Source organism: Zootoca vivipara, chromosome 6 (genome assembly GCF_965207765.1).
Source record: "Zootoca vivipara chromosome 6, rZooViv2.hap1.1, whole genome shotgun sequence".
Lineage (NCBI taxonomy): Eukaryota > Metazoa > Chordata > Lepidosauria > Squamata > Lacertidae > Zootoca > Zootoca vivipara.
Window position 1 is genome coordinate 91714341 of NC_142589.1, and position 19080 is coordinate 91733420.

General features: G+C 46.3%; 1 protein-coding gene across 2 annotated transcripts in view; it reads right to left on the minus strand.

The window, feature by feature from the left end:
- Positions 1-18870, minus strand: part of CIMAP1D (CIMAP1 family member D) — a 38611-nt gene extending 19741 nt beyond the window's left edge. For both annotated transcript variants that reach the window (XM_088673035.1, XM_088673034.1), the window contains exons 1-2: positions 18734-18870; positions 18488-18655 (exon numbers count right to left, since the gene is read on the minus strand). In XM_088673035.1, coding sequence (XP_088529161.1) covers positions 18488-18569 — 82 coding nt within the window. In that variant the 5' untranslated portion in view covers positions 18570-18655; positions 18734-18870. The remainder of the gene's footprint in view (positions 1-18487; positions 18656-18733) is intronic.
- Positions 18871-19080: the final 210 nt, after the last annotated feature.

Below are 19080 nucleotides of genomic sequence, written 5' to 3' on the forward strand. Positions count from 1 at the left end.
ACAAGGAATGTTGTACTTGGCTGCCTCTCATGGATCACATCCCACAATCAGAAAGTTCATTCTGCACGATGTCAGCATTGGGCCTTTAGTGTGGTAGCCTTTGGAACTCCTTCCCACTGCAATACCAGACAGGAGCCGTCCCTTATAGCTTTTTTTTTTGTTGCCAACTTTTAAAGACATTCCTCTTTCAGCAAGTTTCTTATTTGATCCTAGAATCTCCCACTTTTCCTTAGGACGCCCCTATTACCGTCAGAGAAACCTTGGAGGGTGCGGAGTTTTCTGACCCTCTGAGCCAAGGAGATAAGTCACTCTACAACCTTTGGAAGACATCTAAAGGCAGCCCTGTGCAAGGAAGTTTTTAATGTTGAATGTTTCGTTCTGTTTTTATATATGTTGGAAGCCACCCAGAGTGGCTGGGGCAAACCAGTTAGATGGGCGGAATATAAATAGTAAATAATAATAATAATAATAATAATAATAATAATAATAATAATAGTTGTTGTTGTTGTTGTTGTTGTTGTTGTTGTTGTTGAGTCGTTGAGTCGTGTCCGACTCTTCGTGACCCCATAGACCAGAGCATGCCAGGCACTCCTGTCTTCCACTGCCTCCCATAGTTTGGTCAAACTCACGTTGGTAGCTTCGAGAACACTGTCCAACCATCTCGTCCTCTGTCGTCCCCTTCTCCTAGTGCCCTCAATCTTTCCCAACATCAGGGTCTTTTCCAGGGTGTCTTCTCTTCTCATGAGGTGGCCAAAGTCTTGGAGCCTCAGCTTCAGGATCTGTCCTTCCAGTGAGCACTCAGGGCTGATTTCCTTCAGAATGGATAGGTTTGATCTTCTAGCAATCCATGGGACTCTCAAGAGTCTCCTTCAGCACCATAATTCAAAAGCATCAATTCTTCGGCGATCAGCCTTCTTTATGGTCCAGCTCTCACTTCCATACATCACTACTGGGAAAACCATAGCTTTAACTATACGGACCTTTGTCGGCAAGGTGATGTCTCTGCTTTTTAAAATAATAATAATAATAATAATAATAATAATAATAATAATACCTATATTTATATGGATGTTGTCTAGGTTTGTCGTTGCTTTTCTCCCAAGAAGCAGGCGTCTTTTAATTTCGTGACTGCTGTCACCATCTGCAGTGATCAAGGAGCCCAAGAAAGTAAAATTTCTCACTGCCTCCATTTCTTCCCCTTCTATCTGCCAGGAGGTGATGGGACCAGTGGCCATGATCTTGGTTTTTTTGATGTTGAGCTTCAGAGCATATTTTGCGCTCTCCTCTTTCACCCTCATTAAAAGGTTTTTTAATTCCTCCTCACTTTCTGCCATCAAGGTTGTGTCATCTGCATATCTGAGGTTGTTGATATTTCTTCCGGCAATCTTAATTCCGTCTTGGGATTCATCCAGTCCAGGCTTTTGCATGATGAATTCTGCATATAAGTTAAATAAGCAGGGAGACAATGTACAACTTTGTCGTACTCCTTTCCCAATTTTGAACCAATCAGTTGTTCCATATCCAGTTCTAACTGTAGCTTCTTGTCCCACATAAAGATTTCTCAAGAGACAGATGAGGTGATCAGGCACTCCCATTTCTTTAAGAACTTGCCATAGTTTGCTGTGGTCGACACAGTCAAAGGCTTTTGCATAGTCAATGAAGCAGAAGTAGACGTTTTTCTGGAACTCTCTAGCCTTTCCATAATCCAGCGCATGTTTGCTATTTGGTCTCTTGTTCCTCTGCCCCTTCGAAATCCAGCTTGCCCTTCTGGGAGTTCTCGGTCCACATACTGCCTAAGCCTGCCTTGTAGAATTTTAAGCATAACCTTGCTAGCGTATGAAATGAGCATAATTGTGCGGTAGTTGGAGCATTCTTTGACAGTGCCAAAGAATACACTTCAGATACACCGAAAAAAGAAGTCACCAGACCCTTATATATAATGAGAGGGTGGGGAGGGGTATTACTCAGAAGGGTGGTGGGAGTGGGTGATTGGCTGATAGGAGTGGTAAACCTGTGGACGACTGTTAACGACTGCAACTGGTCTTACAGGGAAAAGCAAGGGGTGAGATGGCTAAAAATAGCTTTATCATGTATAATGAGATAAGAATCCAATGTCTCTATTCAGACCAGGCTCTCAATGGTTTTAAGTACATGTTGTTGTTGTTTAGTCATTTAGTCGTGTCCGTCTCTTTGTGACCCCATGGCACTCCTGTCTTCCACTGCCTCCCGCAGTTTGGTCAGACTCATGTTTGATCAGACCCGTTGAGCCAGAAGATGTTTAGCCCTGCTGGCCACATGACCCGGAAAGCTGTCTGTGGACAAACGCCGGCTCCCTCGGCCTGAAAGCGAGATGAGAGCTGCACCCCATAGTCGCCTTTGGCTGGACTTAACCGTCCGGGGGTCCTTTACCTTATATATATATATATATATATATATATATATATATATGAATGAAATAGGCATTTAAAGCAAAATGTCACTCTGATATATTTTCCTCGAATCTTTGTTTTGTTCTTGATTGTTTTATTTAAGGTTTTCATGTGCTGTAGACCGCCTTTAGATTTTTTTCTTTAAAATATAAAGCGGTATAGAAATGTAATGAATAATAGCAGCAGCAGCAACAATAACAAAAACAGTAATAAATGTCACAGCAAAAAACAAAAAGTTGCCTAGACATTCCATTGTGGCTTAACAACAACTGTGATTACTTGACCATCATTTTTAATAATTTCTATTTTGCAATTTTACACAAATTTCATTTGGCAAGCAAAAGCAAATTATATTAATGCAACCCAAATGTTCTTTGTGAGGTGTGTGTGTGGTTTTTTTTTTAATTCCCAAGTCGCGTTACAACTTTTCAGCATTCGTTGTTTTTGGAATTTGTGCACCAGTGCCCCCCAGAGGACGGTTTGGGCATAGCTGCTCAGAAACTTGACAGAACCTTTTGAATGATGATAACCTTTTTTAATCGCCGCAGCCCCGATAAATATAGATTTGATGAATCAGTTGAAAATGTTAGTTGGCTGAAAGCTGGATTTTAATGAACCATACTGAGAGTAAGAGAGAGGTAGACACATGCAGAGAAACTTTTATGGAAAACTTTAGATGGCATGATAGACATCGTGATTAGTAAACTTACTTACTTACTTCCTTCCTTCCTTCCCTCCTTCCCTCCTTCCTTCCTTAAGATATGGTGACCAGAACCTCACACAATGGATTGTCTCCACTCTTAGCCCTACCCAGAGTAGACTTACTGAAAAGAACAGACACAGCTAACTTGAGCCCATTAATTTCAACAGGTCTACTCTGAGTAGAAGCAACATTGCATACACCTCAGAATTTGTAGGAAGCGATTGCAATACCAGTGAGGCTTTTTTTTAACGCTCCCTTTCCTAATGGTCCCTGGTGACTGCAAGTGGCTGCCGAGACCATATAACACTGGTCCTGAAATACCTTAATTGGCTCCCAGTACATTTCCAAGCACAATTCAAAGTGTCGGTGCTGACCTTGAAAGCCCTCAATGGCCCAGTATCCCCGAAGGAGTGTCTCCACCCTCATTGTCCAGCCCGGACACGGAGGTCCAGCTCCGAGGGTCTTCTGGCGGTTCCCTCCCTGCGAGAAGTGAGGTTACAGGGAACCAGGCAGAGGGCCTTCTCGGTGGTGGCGCCTGCCCTGTGGAATGTCTTCCCATCAGATGTCAAGGAAATAAACAACTACCTGACTTTTAGAAGACATCTGAAGGCAGCCCTGTTAAGGGAAGTTTTCGATGTTTGATGTTTTATTGTGATTTTAATATTCTGTTGGGAGCCGCCCAGAGTGGCTGGGGAAACCCAACCAGATGGGCAGGATATAAATTATTATTAGTATTGGTACTAGTATTAGCATTATTATCCCTGATCCGAGGTTACACTCCTGTAGCTGACTCTCTTCAAGGCCAAAGAGAGGGTGAGGCAGGATCCCCCCCACTTTCCCCAAAACATGTCAATTCCCTGTCAACTGATTCAAACGTTTCTCAGAGCCAGCTGCTGTTCTCCAGACGCAGCTCACTGTATGAAAAGCAGGATTTTTAATTTCGGGTGAGAGTTGTTCCCAGACTGCTGCGAACAAGGACCAGGCGGGTGCAAAGATGGGTTGGAACAGAGTTGGGGAGCAAAGGCTGGCTGTATCTCGGTCCCACCAGAGGTATGGCTGGTGGCGATGAGAGAAACAGGGTCTTTTCTATGGCTGCTCCCTGATTGGGGTTCAGCATAGCAGAGCCACACAGGTCCCCTGCCCCTGGCTAAAGTTTTCTTTTTTGGGGGAGGGTGGTACTTAGAAGTAGTTCCAATGTGGCCCAGATGGAAAGAAGATAAAGTTCCTAGCAGAGAAGGATGGCAGATGAAGTTGATGGACTACGCTGAAATGGATAAAATGACCAGAAGTTTCAGAAGTCAGGAAGACCAATAAGGAATGGGGGAAATTATACCGGTAACTTGACTTAAAGACCATTGTAAAAGGTTAAATTGTTTTTTTAAAAAAAATGCTTTATTGGTTTTAAAACGGTATAATAGAAATAATCAATAGATGTTAATGACAAAATAAAGATAAACATTCCTTCCTTCCTTGATGAATGCTTGTTTTGCACATCATTCTGTAATTCAATTTAACATGACCTCCCCATGGTCTTCCCATTATGTTCGCAAGATATATTCCTTGAATATGCACCTGAGTTTATTTTCTCCCTATTATTTAGCTTGTTTTTTAAAAATAAAATAAAAATCAAAGTTGTCCTATTCACACACGGAAATTCAATTGATACCTGCCAACAGATTAATATTTTGACAATGTTCTTTTCCATAGACTCTATATATATCCCACTCTCTATTAATTTTTTCATCTGTAACATCTCGTAGCCATGTACTCTCTTAATTTGTTTTGCCAGTCTCATTTGGATGGGATAGTTTCTCCCTTCCAACCTTTTGCAATTAAAATTCTGGCAGCAACTGTGGCATACATAAAAAAGACGCTCTTAAACTTTTTTGGAATTTCATTTCCCATAATTCCAAGCAGGAAGGCTTCAAGGTTTTTTGGGGGGTAAACAGTTATAATCGTTAGTAGGATTGGAATATCACTTGTAGTTTAAGGCTGATTTCTGGACATAATGGAAGAGGCGAAAGGGTTTGGATTATCATAAAAGATGTGGGAGGAAAGGGTTAATAATAGGACCCACAAAGGGGAGGGTGGAAGTCCAGGAGATTCCTTGGAATCCTGTTTTTATGATTTATGTTTGATACATCTCTGTAAAATTTTGATTTGAAAAACCTTCATTGCCTTCTATCACTGTGCCATACAGAGCGTGCTCACGTACGGTTTATGTGTGTGGTATGGAAGCTGTACTTCTCAGGACAGAGCAGGGCTGTGTAGAATTATGAAAACAGGAGAGAGCATTATTGGCTGCTCACTCTCCACCTTAGAACAAATCTATACCACCAGGTGCCATAGAAAAGCACTAGACATATCAAGAGATCCAACGCACCCTGGTCACCATTTCTTTGAGCTCCTGCCATCGGGACGGAGATATAGAACTATGCAGGCAAGAACAAGCCGTCTCAGGAACAGTTTCTTCTCTAGAGCGATTTTGGCCTTAAATGGAAAGCCTGGACTTTGAAGTCATCTTATTTTACTTGTTATTTGTATTATATTTACTGTTTTTAATTAGGTTTTGTAATTTTGGATTATGCGGAATGCTTTATCTGAGTGGATGTAGCAACCGAGTAATTTCGTTGTTCCCGCAAGGGGACAATGACAATAAAGATATCTTATCTTATCAAATAAAATTTTTTACAAAAAAAGAAGAAGTAGTCGTTCCAAGGTTGGCCGTAGCAAAGCCCGTGCTGGGAACAATTTCATTTCCCAGGAAAACCACTTTCCCCATCAACAAAAGATGCTTTTCCTGTAGCCGGGGTGAGGAAATCAAATCGCATTAATGAGCGCCGTCGACCTTAATGATAACTGGATGAAACGAAACAACCTGCTCTTGGACAAGAAGCCCAAGAAAGCAGGTTTCGTTATCCAAGAATGCGATGTGGTGGAAATTCCTGGCGGCCATGGGGCCATTCCTGTTTCTTGGCTCGCACCTCATCTCCCCTCGCATAGCAAGCCCTGCCTGTATCAACAGGACTTCCCGTTCCCATTAGAGAGGCACTGCGCTCAACGTCTCCATACCGTTTCCTTCTCTGTGGGGATTTTGTAGCATCTGATTTCTCTGGCGACAGGGGGAAGGAACTTTTGTCCCTTGTTTCCTGGCAGTCTCTCCTTACCAGGAGGTGACAACCAAGTAGGAATTACAGGGGTTTTTCTTTTCTTTTCTTTTCTTTGAGTAGCCAAGAGAACCCCCTTTAACCGAAAATGTGAAGTGTGCAACGTGGTGATGATGTCTTTCTATTGAATTTGTTTTCAACCCTTCCTGATCATTAGCGGGGATGGCCTTTCATGGGGGAATTTGCAGGCATGGGGCTGTAGCATTGGCCAAACAGACAAGTTTAGAGAGAAGTTCAGCAAAAGGTTAGTTGTGTACAGGGCTGGATTTAGGTTCTGTCCTCTCCCCCATGCTTTTTAACACCTATATGCAGCCGCTGGGAGAGATCATCAGGGGGTTTGGGCTGGGTGTCCATCAGTATGCTGATGATACCCAGCTCTACCTCTCTTTTAAATCAGAACCAGTGAAGGCAGTGAAGGTCCTGTGTGAGTGCTTGGAGGCGGTTGGAGGATGGATGGCGGCTAACAGATTGAGATTGAATCCTGACAAGACAGAAGTACTGTTTGTGGGGGACAGGAGGCGGGCGGGTGTGGAGGACTCCCTGGTCCTGAATGGGGTAACTGTGCCCCTGAAAGACCAGGTGCGCAGCCTGTGAGTCATTTTAGACTCACAGCTGTCCATGGAGGCACAGGTCAACTCTGTGTCCAGGGCAGCTGTTTATCAGCTCCATCAGGTACGCAGGCTGAGTCCCTACCTGCCCACTGACTGTCTCTCCAGAGTGGTGCATGCTCTAGTTATCTCTCGCTTGGACTACTGCAATGCGCTCTACGTGGAGCTACCTTTGAAGGTGACCCGGAAACTACAACTAATCCAGAATGCGGCCGCTAGACTGGTGACTGGGAGCGGCCGCCGAGACCACATAACACCGGTCCTGAAAGACCTACATTGGCTCCCAGTACGTTTCCGAGCACAATTCAAAGTGTTGGTGTTGACCTTTAAAGCCCTAAACGGCCTCGGTCCGGTATACCTGAAGGAGCGTCTCCACCCCCATCGTTCTGCCCGGACACTGAGGTCCAGCTCCGAGGGCCTTCTGGCGGTTCCCTCACTACGAGAAGCCAAGTTACAGGGAACCAGGCAGAGGGCCTTCTCGGTAGTGGCACCCACCCTGTGGAATGCCCCCCCACTAGAGGTCAAAGAGAACAACAATTACCAGACCTTTAGAAGGCATCTCAAGGCAGCCCTGTTTAGGGAAGCTTTTAATGTTTGATGGATTTCTGTATTTTAATGTTTGATGGATTTCTGTATTTTAGAATTTCTGTTTTGTTGGAAGCCGCCCAGAGTGGCTGGGGGAACCCGGCCAGATGGGCGGGGTATAAATAATAAATTATTATTATTATTATTATTATTATTATTATTATTATTATTATTATAGGTTGGATGAGGCCCTAAGCTACTGAAAGTAATGGGGGCCTTTATATGTCCAGCTGTCCTTTGTCAACAACAAATGGTCGCTGTTTTTTGTGTGTTGAAAATATGCTATATGGTCATTGATGGACCTAATAGGTATCTCTCAAGCCATTTGCCCATGTTGCTCTGCAACCAGTCCATGCAGAATATAGGCACCCTCTATAGAATCATAGAATCATAGAGTTGGAAGAGACCACAAGGGCCATCCAGTCCAACCCCCTGCCAAGCAGGAAACACCATCAAAGCATTCTTGACATATGACTGTCAAGCCTCTGCTTAAAGACCTCCAAAGAAGGAGACTCCACCACACTCCTTGGCAGCAAATTCCACTGCCGAACAGCTCTTACTGTCAGGAAGTTCTTCCTAATGTTTAGGTGGAATCTTATTTCTCGTAGTTTGAATCCATTGCTCCGTGTCCGCTTCTCTGGAGCAGCAGAAAACAACCTTTCTCCCTCCTCTCTATGACATCCTTTTATATATTTGAACATGGCTATCATATCACCCCTTAACCTTCTCTTCTCCAGGCTAAACATACCCAGCTCCCTAAGCCATTCCTCATAAGGCATCATTTCCAGGCCTTTGACCATTTTGGTTGCCCTCTTCTGGACATGTTCCAGCTTGTCAGTATCCTTCTTGACCTGTGGTGCCCAGAACTGGACACAGTACTCCAGGTGAGGTCTGACCAGATCAGAATACAGTGGTACTATTACTTCCCTAGATCTAGATGCTATACTCCTATTGATGCAGCCCAGAATTGCATTGGCTTTTTTGGCTGCTGCATCACACTGCTGACTCATGTCAAGTTTGTGGTCTACCTTGACCACATATGTTGTTGTTATTGTCTAGTCGTTTAGTCGTGTCCGACTCTTCATGACCCCATGGACCATAGCACGCCAGGCTATATACCCTCTATATAGAAAGGAGCAAACCAGGGATATTTGTCCCTGAGCTGGGACACAGCACCGGGAGCTCAAACCATTGCGGGGATTCGAACCGCCGACCTTCTGATCAGCAAGCCCAAGAGGCTCAGTGGTTTAGACCACAGCGCCACCCACATCAGGGCAAGTGGAAAACCACACAGAGCCACGCTTTCAAGGCATGGGGGAGAGCGTGCAGACAATTTTCAGCTGGGAGCAGCTCTCCTGGGTTGACGCAGGAGCCTTTCCCAGCCTGACCTGGCTCCTTAGCAGCACATGTGAAAAGGATCTAGGGATCTTGGTGGACAACAAGGTTAACACAAGTCAACAGTGTGATGCAGCAGCAGCAGCAAAAAAAGGCTAATGTTATTCTAGGCTGCATCAACAGAAGTCTAGTGTGCAGATCAAGGGAAGTCATAGTCCAACTCTGTTCTGTCATGGTCAGATCACACCTGCAATCCTGTGTCCACACCTGGAATCCTGTGGAAGGTGTGCAGAGCAGGGCAACCAAGATGATCAAGGGTCTGAAAACAAAGCCTTACGAGGAGTATTTCATAGAATCATAGAATCATAGAGTTGGAAGAGACCACAAGGGCCATCCAGTCCAACCCCCTGCCAAGCAGGAAACACCATCAAAGCATTCTTGACATATGCCTGTCAAGCCTCTGCTTAAAGACCTCCAAAGAAGGAGACTCCACCACACTCCTTGGTAGCAAATTCCACTGCCGAACAGCTCTTACTGTCAGGAAGTTCTTCCTAATATTTAGGTGGAATCTTCTTTCTTGAAGTTTGAATCCATTGCTCCGTGTCTGCTTCTCTGGAGCAGCAGAAAACAATCTTTCTCCCTCCTCCATATGACATCCTTTCATATATTTGAACATGGCTATCATATCACCCCTTAACCTTCTCTTCTCCAGGCTAAACATACCCAGCTCCCTAAGCCGTTCCTCATAAGGCATTGTTTCCAGGCCTTTGACCATTTTGTTTGCCCTCTTCTGGACACGTTCCAGCTTGTCAGTATCCTTCTTGAAGGAGCTGGGTGTGTTTAGACTTGAAAAGAGGAGACCGAGAGGAGATATGGAGCCACTTTCAAATATCTCCAGGGCTATCACATGGAGGAGGGAGAATTCTTGCTTTCTCCTGCTCCAGAGGGTAGGACTCAAACCAACGGCTTCAAGTTGCAAGAAAGGAGATTCCGACTCAAAAAGGGGCTCAGTGTTTTAGACCACACCGCCGCCCACATCCCTCCTGTAACCTCCTCGCGTCAACTGCTGCGCATTGTGTGGGTGCCCAGTCGGCCACTGCGAAAACAGGATGCTGGCCTGCCCTTTGGTCTTGCACTCCAAATTTCCCAACTGCGGACCTCAGGAAAGAGAGAAGGTGCCAAGCAGGGTTGGCGGTGGAGGAGGATAAAGGACACTCGGCATTCCAGATTGACATCTATCGCACTCAAGGCTGAGAAGAAAGCGAACTGGTGGCCTCAGCGCTTTTCTCCCCAAAGTGCCAAAGTGTCCAGGAACAAAGAGCCTCACTAGGCAGGAAAGGAAGGCGTCCATTTCTCAAGAAGGGGATTGCAATCCCACTTGAGGGAAACAATGGGTTTGGAGGACACGAGGCCTGGTCAGGGTGAAGGGCAAATCACTCCAAGGCTGGAAAGTTTGCAGATGTGCCAAGGCCAGGAGGACTGCGGAGGGGTTTGCGGAGACTCGGCAACAGGAAATCTATGCCTGCGCTTTCCTACGGTTGTCAAACATGGGGGTTTTGAAGTGCGGTGCAGCAAAGCAGGCATTTCTTAAAAAAAGAATCAGCAGCACCTCACATCCTTCGATGTAAACATCCCTCTAGCGCTGAAGGACAGGTTGTGCCGAGGGGGCTGAGAAGATGATCTCGTGACCGTCTCAGGGAAGCGCTGATCTTTACATGGTTAAAGGATGAGGCAGAAAGGGATCAGAGTTCAGGGACAGAGCCAAAGGACGCTGGTTCCATCCCCAGGTCCTAGAATCACAGAAGCTTAGCATTGGAAGGTGTGGGGATTACACGAGGAAATGGGGCTGGCATGTGTGGGAATGACTGAGATCTGGTGCTGGCAAGCCACACTGATCTTCAAGAGTGTGGGCATTAGCATGGCAAACCGGCTAATGTCAGAATGGGAAACATGTGAAGAAGGACAGGTCAGAGGCTCAGGTCAGCAGGGCAACAGGTCACAACAGAGCTAGGAGGATCTAGGAGGATCTGAAGGGAACTGGATGAATCAGGACACACCAGATGGGTCAAGCCAAGGAGGGCAACGCAATGGGAACGAGGAGGGGGTGTTTACAGAGTGACATGTGCTCACGTAGGCTATGGAGGATGTCTTAGGGACAGGAAACATCACCTTGTATGGGACTGCACTGCTGTAATTGGCTAGAAGTTACACTGTCGTTGTAATGATTAACTGTCATCCTGAGCTTTCAATAAAAGGAAGCGCTCGAGCTCTGCTCTTGGTCGCCTTCCCATTGAGTTCAACCTGCCTTGAGTCGTGTCGTCTTTGCCATTACAACAGGAAGGGACATCCAGGGCTCATCGAGTCCAACCCTCTGCAATGCAGGAATCTCGGCTAAAGTATTCCTGGCAGGTGGCCATCCAACCTCTGCTTAGAAACCTCCCAGGAAGGCCCTAAATGGCCTCGGTCCACTGCAGAACAGCTCTTACTGTCAGAAAGTTTTTTCCCCGAACGTTGACTCAGAACCTCCTTCCTTGTAGCTTGAAGCCATGGGTTTGAGTCCAGCCCTCCAGAGCAGGAGAAAGCAAGAATGCGCCCTCTTCCGTGTGATGGCCCTTCGGATATTTGAAGATGGCTGTCATGTCTCCTCTCAGCCTCCTCTTTTCCTGGCTAAACATACCCAGCTCCTTCAAGCGCTCCTCGTATGGCTTTGTTTCCAGACCCTTCATCATCTTGGTTGCCCTCTGCACACCTTCCAGCTTGTCAACACCCTTCTTAAATTGCAGGGCCCAGAACTGGATGCAGGATTCCAGGTGTGGTCTGAGCAAGGCAGAATGTTGCTGTTTAGCCGAATAGTCGTGTCCGACTCTTCGTGACGCCATGGACCAGAGCACGCTATGCACTCCTGTCTTCCACTGCCTCCCGCAGTTTGGTCAGACTCATGTTGGTGACCTCGAGAACACTGTCCAACCATCTCGTCCTCTGTTGTCCCCTTCTCCTTGTGCCCTCCATCTTTCCCAACATCAGGGTCTTTTCCAGGGAGTCTTCTCTTCTCAAGAGGTGGCCAAAGTCTTGGAGCCTCAGCTTCAGGATCTGTCCTTCCAGTGAGCACTCAGGGCTGATTTCCTTCAGAATGGAGAGGTTTGATCTTCTTGCAGTCCATGGGACTCTCAAGAGTCTCCTCCAGCACCATAATTCAAAAGCATCAATTCTTTGGCAATCAGCCTTCTTTATGGTCCAGCTCTCAGGACACTAGACTTCTGTGGATGCAGCCTAGAATTGAATTAGCCTTTTTTGCTGCTGCATTACCCTGTGGACTCATGTTAACCTTGTGGTCTACTAAGTCCCCATGATCCTTTTTACATGTCCTGCTGTCAACTAGGTGTCCCCCATCCTAAATTTGTGCATCTGGTTCTTCCTGCCTAAGTGCAGAAGCCAGACCCTGATTTAGAGAAGCTTTCCCGGGTTATGATTTGATCCTGGAATGTCCCATTTTCCCTTAGGACGTTCTTATTTTCATTGGAGAAATGTTGGAGGGTATGGAGTTATCCGACCCCCGAGCTGTCTGAAGGCAATCCTGTACTGTATAGGGAAGTGTTTTTTTTAATGTTTTGTTGTGTTTTTATATATGTTGGAAGCTGCCGAGAGTGGCTGGGGCAACCCTGTAAGATGTGTGGGGTATAAATAGTAAAATTATCATTACGGAATGGGACGTCCCTATTTTCACTGGAGAAATGTTGGAGGCTATGCAGAACCGTATGTTTTTCCCTATGCAAATTCACTGTGCTAATGCTGGCCCAGTTCCCTAGTCTGTAAAGCTAAAGGCAAGAGGACCCCTGACCATTAGGTCCAGTCACGGACGACTCTGGGGTTGCGGCGTTCATCTCGCTTTACTGGCCGAGGGAGCCAGCATACAGCTTCCGGGTCATGTGGCCAGCATGACTAAGCCGCTTCTGGCGAACCAGAGCATCACACGGAAACGCTGTTTACCTTCCCGCTGGAGCGGTACCTATTTATCTACTTGCACTTTGAGGTGCTTTCGAGCTGCTAGGTTGGCAGGAGCTGGGAGCGAGCAACAGGAGCTCACCCCGTCGCGGGGATTCGAACCGCCGACCTTCTGATCGGCAAGCCCTAGGCTCTGTGGTTTAACCCACAGCGCCACCCACGTCCCTTCCCTCCCAGGTCTGCAGCTGACTTAAATTCATTGAGTACAATGGAGTTCCTAGTTAAATCAGCCCTTTGGTCCATAACCATGAGAACTAGAATCTTAGTCTCACTGAGACGCAATGGCTCGCTGCATCCTCCTCGTTCCATTATGGCAAACCTCTAAAAAAAGAAAACAAATGCCTCTGTTTAAAAACCCGCTTCCTAAATCGGTTAAAAACTGATTAGCTGATGACCCGACAGATAAGACTACTGTACAGGAAAACCTGCAGCCTTAGCTAAACATCCAGCTGGGCTTTCCGGAATCAGCAGTTTTCGGACCTGCCTTTCTGCAGAAAATCAAGGCCAAAGGTTTGGGTGGGGGGCCCTGCTGGCGATGGGTGGGCATTCAAAGGAGAAAGAGAGAAAGAGAGAGAGAGAGAGAGAGAGAGAGAGAGAGAGAGAGAGAGAGAGAGAGAGAGAGAGAGAGAGAGAGAGAGAGAGAGAGCTCTTTGCGCTGGAGTGGGGTCACCCCACCCAAAAATATGTCTGCGAGAAGCTTAGACAATGCTGGGGATTTTTGTGGGGTGCTTGCTAGGACATTTCTGAAGCACTGCGAACTGGTTTTTATTGTTTTCGCTCTGTGGCTTGGATTCTTTCTGCCCTGGAAGCAGAGATTAGTTTCTCTCCAAGAGTCAAAGGTGAGAGGAAAGCGCACTCGAGTCAGGGGGGTCGGAAGTGCAGCTTCCAAGAATGGGGAAACCGGAGGGGGGAGGGAACACCAGGAGGCCTTGTGTGTTCCGATTCTGCTCTAAATTTGCCTAAATCCATGCGCCTCCATGCGGATCTCATTGGTCATTGCCAGGTTAGTCAAGCAAACAGTCTAATTTCTCAGTGCCTAAATGATATTGAGCATCAGAACAACTTGGCCACAATAAGGAAATTTTGCCCGTGGTATGACTATTTCCCCCCTTCCCATTCCGACTCCCTGCCACCCTATCTGCATCACCGTGCAATTCTAAAATATAGATGCTCTTTTACTCTTGCAAGATTGAATGTATTGCCCTCGGCTGGACTTGAGGGACGATTCCAACAGATCCCACACAAAAAACGTCCCTGTGGAGACGGCAGTCCTGAATCGGTGGCACATGCCCTTCTGACTTGCCCTCTTTCTAAAGACTTGAGGAATGAGGTTATCCCCCCCTCTTTTATTGCCCATTCCGGGTCGCCCAGCCACTGCCCCAGTGTCCTTTCTCCGGGCAGATCAAGAGGAACAGGTGACAACAAAGGTGGCAAGGTTTTTAGCTGGGGCAATCAGAATAAGATCCGCTATTTGACTGTTGATTCAGGACCGTAAAGTGTGTTTTATATAACTGACTTTTTATGTCTGTTCTTTGTATATCACATTGTTGTTGCTTTGCTGCTATGGCCGATGGCTGATGCAAATAAAGATTCATTCATTCATTCATTCTGCATCTTTTTGAAACCACGTTCCGTCCCCAGAGATACTGAACTTCAGGCCTTCCGGAAATTGCTGGCCTGCACCTCCCATCCTTCCCTAAAAGCATTGAGCATACTGGGGGGGGCTGTTGAGAGTTGGGGTACAACCTCTGCAGAGCCACAGGTTCCCTTGTCCTTGGCTAGAGTTTTATTTTTGTTGTTGTTTATTAATATAATAATAATAATGATAATAAATTATTTATACCCCGCCCATCTGGCTGGGTTTCCCCAGCCACTCTGGGCGGCTTCCAACAGAAATATTAAAATACACTAATTTCTTAAAGATTAAAAGCTTCCCTAAACTGGGCTGCCTTCAGATGTCCTCTAAAATTCTGCTGGTTGTTTTTTCTTTTTGACATCTGGTGGGAGGGCGTTCCACAGGGTGGGTGCCACTACCGAGAAGGCCCTCTACCGGGTTCCCTGTAGCTTTGCTTCTCACAGTGAGGGAACCGCCAGAAGGTCCTCGGTGCTGGACCTCAGTGTCCGGGCAGAACGATGGAGGTGGAGACGCTCCTTCAGGTATACCGGACCGAGGCCATTTAGGGCTTTAAAGGTCGGCACCAACACTTTGAATTGTGCTCGGAAACGTACTGGGAGCCAATGCAGGTCTTTCAAGATTTAGTCATTTAGTTGTTGAGTCGTGTCTGACTCTTCGTGACCCCATGGACCATAGCACGCCAGGCATTCCTGTCTTCCACTGCCTCCCGCAGTTTGGTCAGACTTGCGTTCGTAGCGTCGAGAACACTGTCCAACCATCTCGTCCTCTGTCATCCCCTTCTCCTTGTGCCCTCCATCTTTCCCAACATCAGGGTCTTGTCCAGGGAGTCTTCTCTTCTCATGAGGTGGCCAAAGTATTGGAGCCTCAGCTTCAGGATCTGTCCTTCCAGTGAGCACTCAGGGCTGATTTCCTTCAGAATGGAGAGGTTTGATCTTCTTGCAGTCCATGGGACTCTCAAGAGTCTCCTCCAGCACCAGAATTCAAAAGCATCCATTCTTTTATTTATTTATTTTTATGTTTCTTTTGGGAGGAAAGTTCTACTTAGAAGTAGTTCCAAGGCTGGCTGCGGCCAAGCCGATGCCGGGAAGGAACTCATTTCCCAGGAAGACCACTTTCCTATAAACAAGAGGCAGTATCCCTGCAGCCAAGGCGAGGTATCTTGCGGAAATAAAAATGCATTAATGAGCGCCATTGACCTTACTGAGGCATCTGGTGGGCCATGGCGAGAGCAGGAGGTTGCACTAAATGTGCCAGTAGCCTGATCTGGCGAGTCTCCTCCGGTCTTCTTACAGTATGCCGTTTTCCAATTTCTTGTCTTTTGCAAACCTTAGGCTTTCTTCACTAAGTGCTACTAGAGCATCTCTTTTGCATGCAGAAGGTCGCAGGGGCAGCTTTTTATGTTCGGTTTCCTAGTTCGCTCCACTTTCTACACCCGTTGGCAACCTTTTTAAAAAAAGAAATGTTGTGCGAAACCGGCCTGCCTGTTCCCGCCTTGCTTTTGCACCCAATTTTACATCGTCCTGCTTATTATTTTTGCAGCAACTTACATCCCCCGATATGAAGCAATTTTGCTAATAATAATAATAATAATAATAATATTTATTTATTACCTATATTCCGCCCATTTGGCCGGGTCTCCCCATCCACTCTGTGCGGCTCCCAACAGAACATTAAAAACACAATAAAACATCAAACATTAAAAACTTCCCTAAACAGGGCTGCCTTCAGATGTCTTCTAAAAGTCAGAAAGTTGTTTATTTCCTTGACATCCCTCACTTCTTGCAGGGAGGGAACCACCAGAAGGCCCTTGGAGCTGGACCTGAGTGTCCGGGATGAACGATGAGGGTGGAGACGCTCCTTCAGGTATCCTGAGCCATTTAGGGCTTTCAAGGTCAGCACCAAGACTTTGAATTGTGCTAAGAAACATCCTGGGAGCCAATGTAGGTCTTTCAGAACTGGTGTTATGTGGTCTCGGCGGCCACTCCCAGTCACCAGTCTAGCTGTTGCATTCTGGATTTTCTCCAACATGCGCTTTTTTTGTGCACCCTTCTTTGTTGCCTCCGGAAAACGTACTCCCAAATTTTGAGAATTGTACACAGTCAGAAGCTAGCTGCATTTTGGTGCCTGGCTTGAATCAGAAGGTACAGTTTAAGTAGGTTTGTGTTGAAAAGGGAACAGAATTGAATTTCCCTGTCCGCCCACACTGCCCCTATTATCAACATATATTAATATTATTTATTGATACCCTGTCTTTTTCCCTGACAGAAACTCAGGGTGGCTTACAGCTAAAAAAATAAGATCGGCTAAAAAACAGAGAGAAAAACGATAAATAAAAAAACAACCTAAACATTCATAGAGCTAAAACTACCCACCTACCTATTTAAAGATCTATTAAATGCGTGCTGATAATTACAATAAAAACAGCACGGTACCAGCCCTTTAATTAAAAGCAGTCAGTTCCCCCAAAGCCTGGTGACAGAAGGACAGCAAGGAAGGAGCCAGTTTGGCTTCTCTAGGGAGGGAGTTTCAAAGTCGCCTGGGAGGAGCCACCACCAAAAAGGCCCTCTCGAGACAGACAGATGCCGACCACCAACTCTGAGTAGGGCTAACATTGCATGCTTTTATTATCTATTTACTTATTTTTGTAAAATGCATACTGCTTGATGGCCAGAAAGAAAACCTCAAAGTGGTTTAGAAAAAGGAAACTACCAATAGAATTTTTAATCTTTTGTTGGAAGCAGAGGCTGCAAGGCTGCTACTCCATGGGGCTGCCCCAGTTTCGTTCACAGTCCCCCCCCCCAGCCTTGGACTCCTTTGAAACGACAAATCTTGGAAGGAAAAGGGTGAGGCCACCATCACCCATAGCTGGCCGGGTTTCTGTTTGTCTACGAGCTGACCTTTTGATAAATCTGATAAATCTTTTGGAGCGAAAACACAGGGATTACAAACTGGCAAGGCCTCCTTTGATTCCGTAGGTTTTTCAGTGGAAACGAGAAGGAAGCTTACGAATTTCGTTGGAAACGCGATTTCAGCCTGTGAAATTGAGGCGGGTTTTCCTACCACGCAGATGTTTCGTTCCACCAAAGGCCGGAGGGTAGGAGGGTAGCGTAAGGCCAAAGGATTTCTGCATCTGTGAAACTTTCCCCCTTTCACATGCCAATTTCATCAGACACGCCCTCCCCCTACTCCTGTTAAGGTGTTGTGTTGGGGGAGGGGGTGGAATGAGGAACAGGACTAGGAGGGGTGCAAATATTGGAAAAGGGGAAAAGAGAGTCTTCCACGCTCAAAACTATTACAGACAGACCCATGTGGCGCCATTATCGTCATTTTGTTTGTTTCTGATATTTGTACCCTCCAACATTTCTCGGATGAAAATAGGGACGTCCCAGTCCATAACGATAATTTTGCTCTTTATACATCTTATTGGGTTGCTCCGGCTACTCTGGGCAGCTTCCAACATACGTAAAAACATAACAAAACATTAAACATGGAAAAAAAATCCCTTCCCTATACAGGATTGCCTTCAGGCAGCTCAGGGGTCGGATAACTCCATCCCCTCCAACGTTTCTCCCATGAAAATAGGGACGTCCTATTCCATCCCCTCCAACGTTTCTCCCATGAAATTAGGGACGTCCTTTCCCAACCCCTCCAATATTTCTCCCATGAAAATAGAGACATCCCATGGGAAAGCAGGGCATTCCGGGATCCAATCAGAAACCAGGGCAGCTTCTCTAAATAGGGGACTGTCCGTGGAAAATAGGGACACTTGCCGAGGGTCTACCTTTACTGGACTCAACAGAGCTGGATGTTGGACAGTTCAGGACGATAAAAGGAAGGCACTAAACTACGGAACTCACTGCTGCAGCAGGAAGTGATGGCTACTGGCAACCCCAACTAAGATGGCTTTAGAAGAAGGAAATTGATGGAAAGGATAAGCCAATGAAGGGCACCTGCTAGCCGTGATGGAGAAGCTTCCCCCGCCCCCCCCAAGTCAGGGGCAGCAATGCTTCTGAATACAGTACCAGTTTCTGGAAGCCACAGGAGGCGAAAGAGGGCTGGGGTCTTGCTTTCGGGGTTCCCATTGAGGCAGCTGGTTGACCACATGGCTCTTCCGATGTTCTTATGTTCCCGCCTCCCGAACGTTCTCAAAGCGGTTTACCAGCATCCAGGGTGGGGATCTTGTGTGCTAGCTGGAAAAGCACATCAGAAGTGGGGCAGAAGTAGAAGCAGTGGGGAGGTGGGGGGGGGAACCTGGGAAGACTTCTCACCTGCTAACCTTTGCTCGTCTCCACGCTCATTGCGGATCCCTCTGCCCGCTTTTCAGAGCGCGTAGAATTGTTGTGCTTTACTTTTTTTTGCTGGTTGCTATTGGTTTTTGGTTTACTTTGGAAAGCTTTGAGAGCTGCATTCTTGAGCCTTTGCTTTGGAACAAGGTGGTACGAACTTTGTTTGGCACAGAACAGGGGAAAGCCGCTTAGGAAACTCCCTAAAAGGCAGTTTATTTTTCTCCAGATACTCTATCATTTTTTTTCTTCAGTTTTATCCCGGGCCTTCTCTGTAAAAATTAACAACTGCCTACATTAGCAAAGGACAAAACTCTCTTATTAAGTTCACC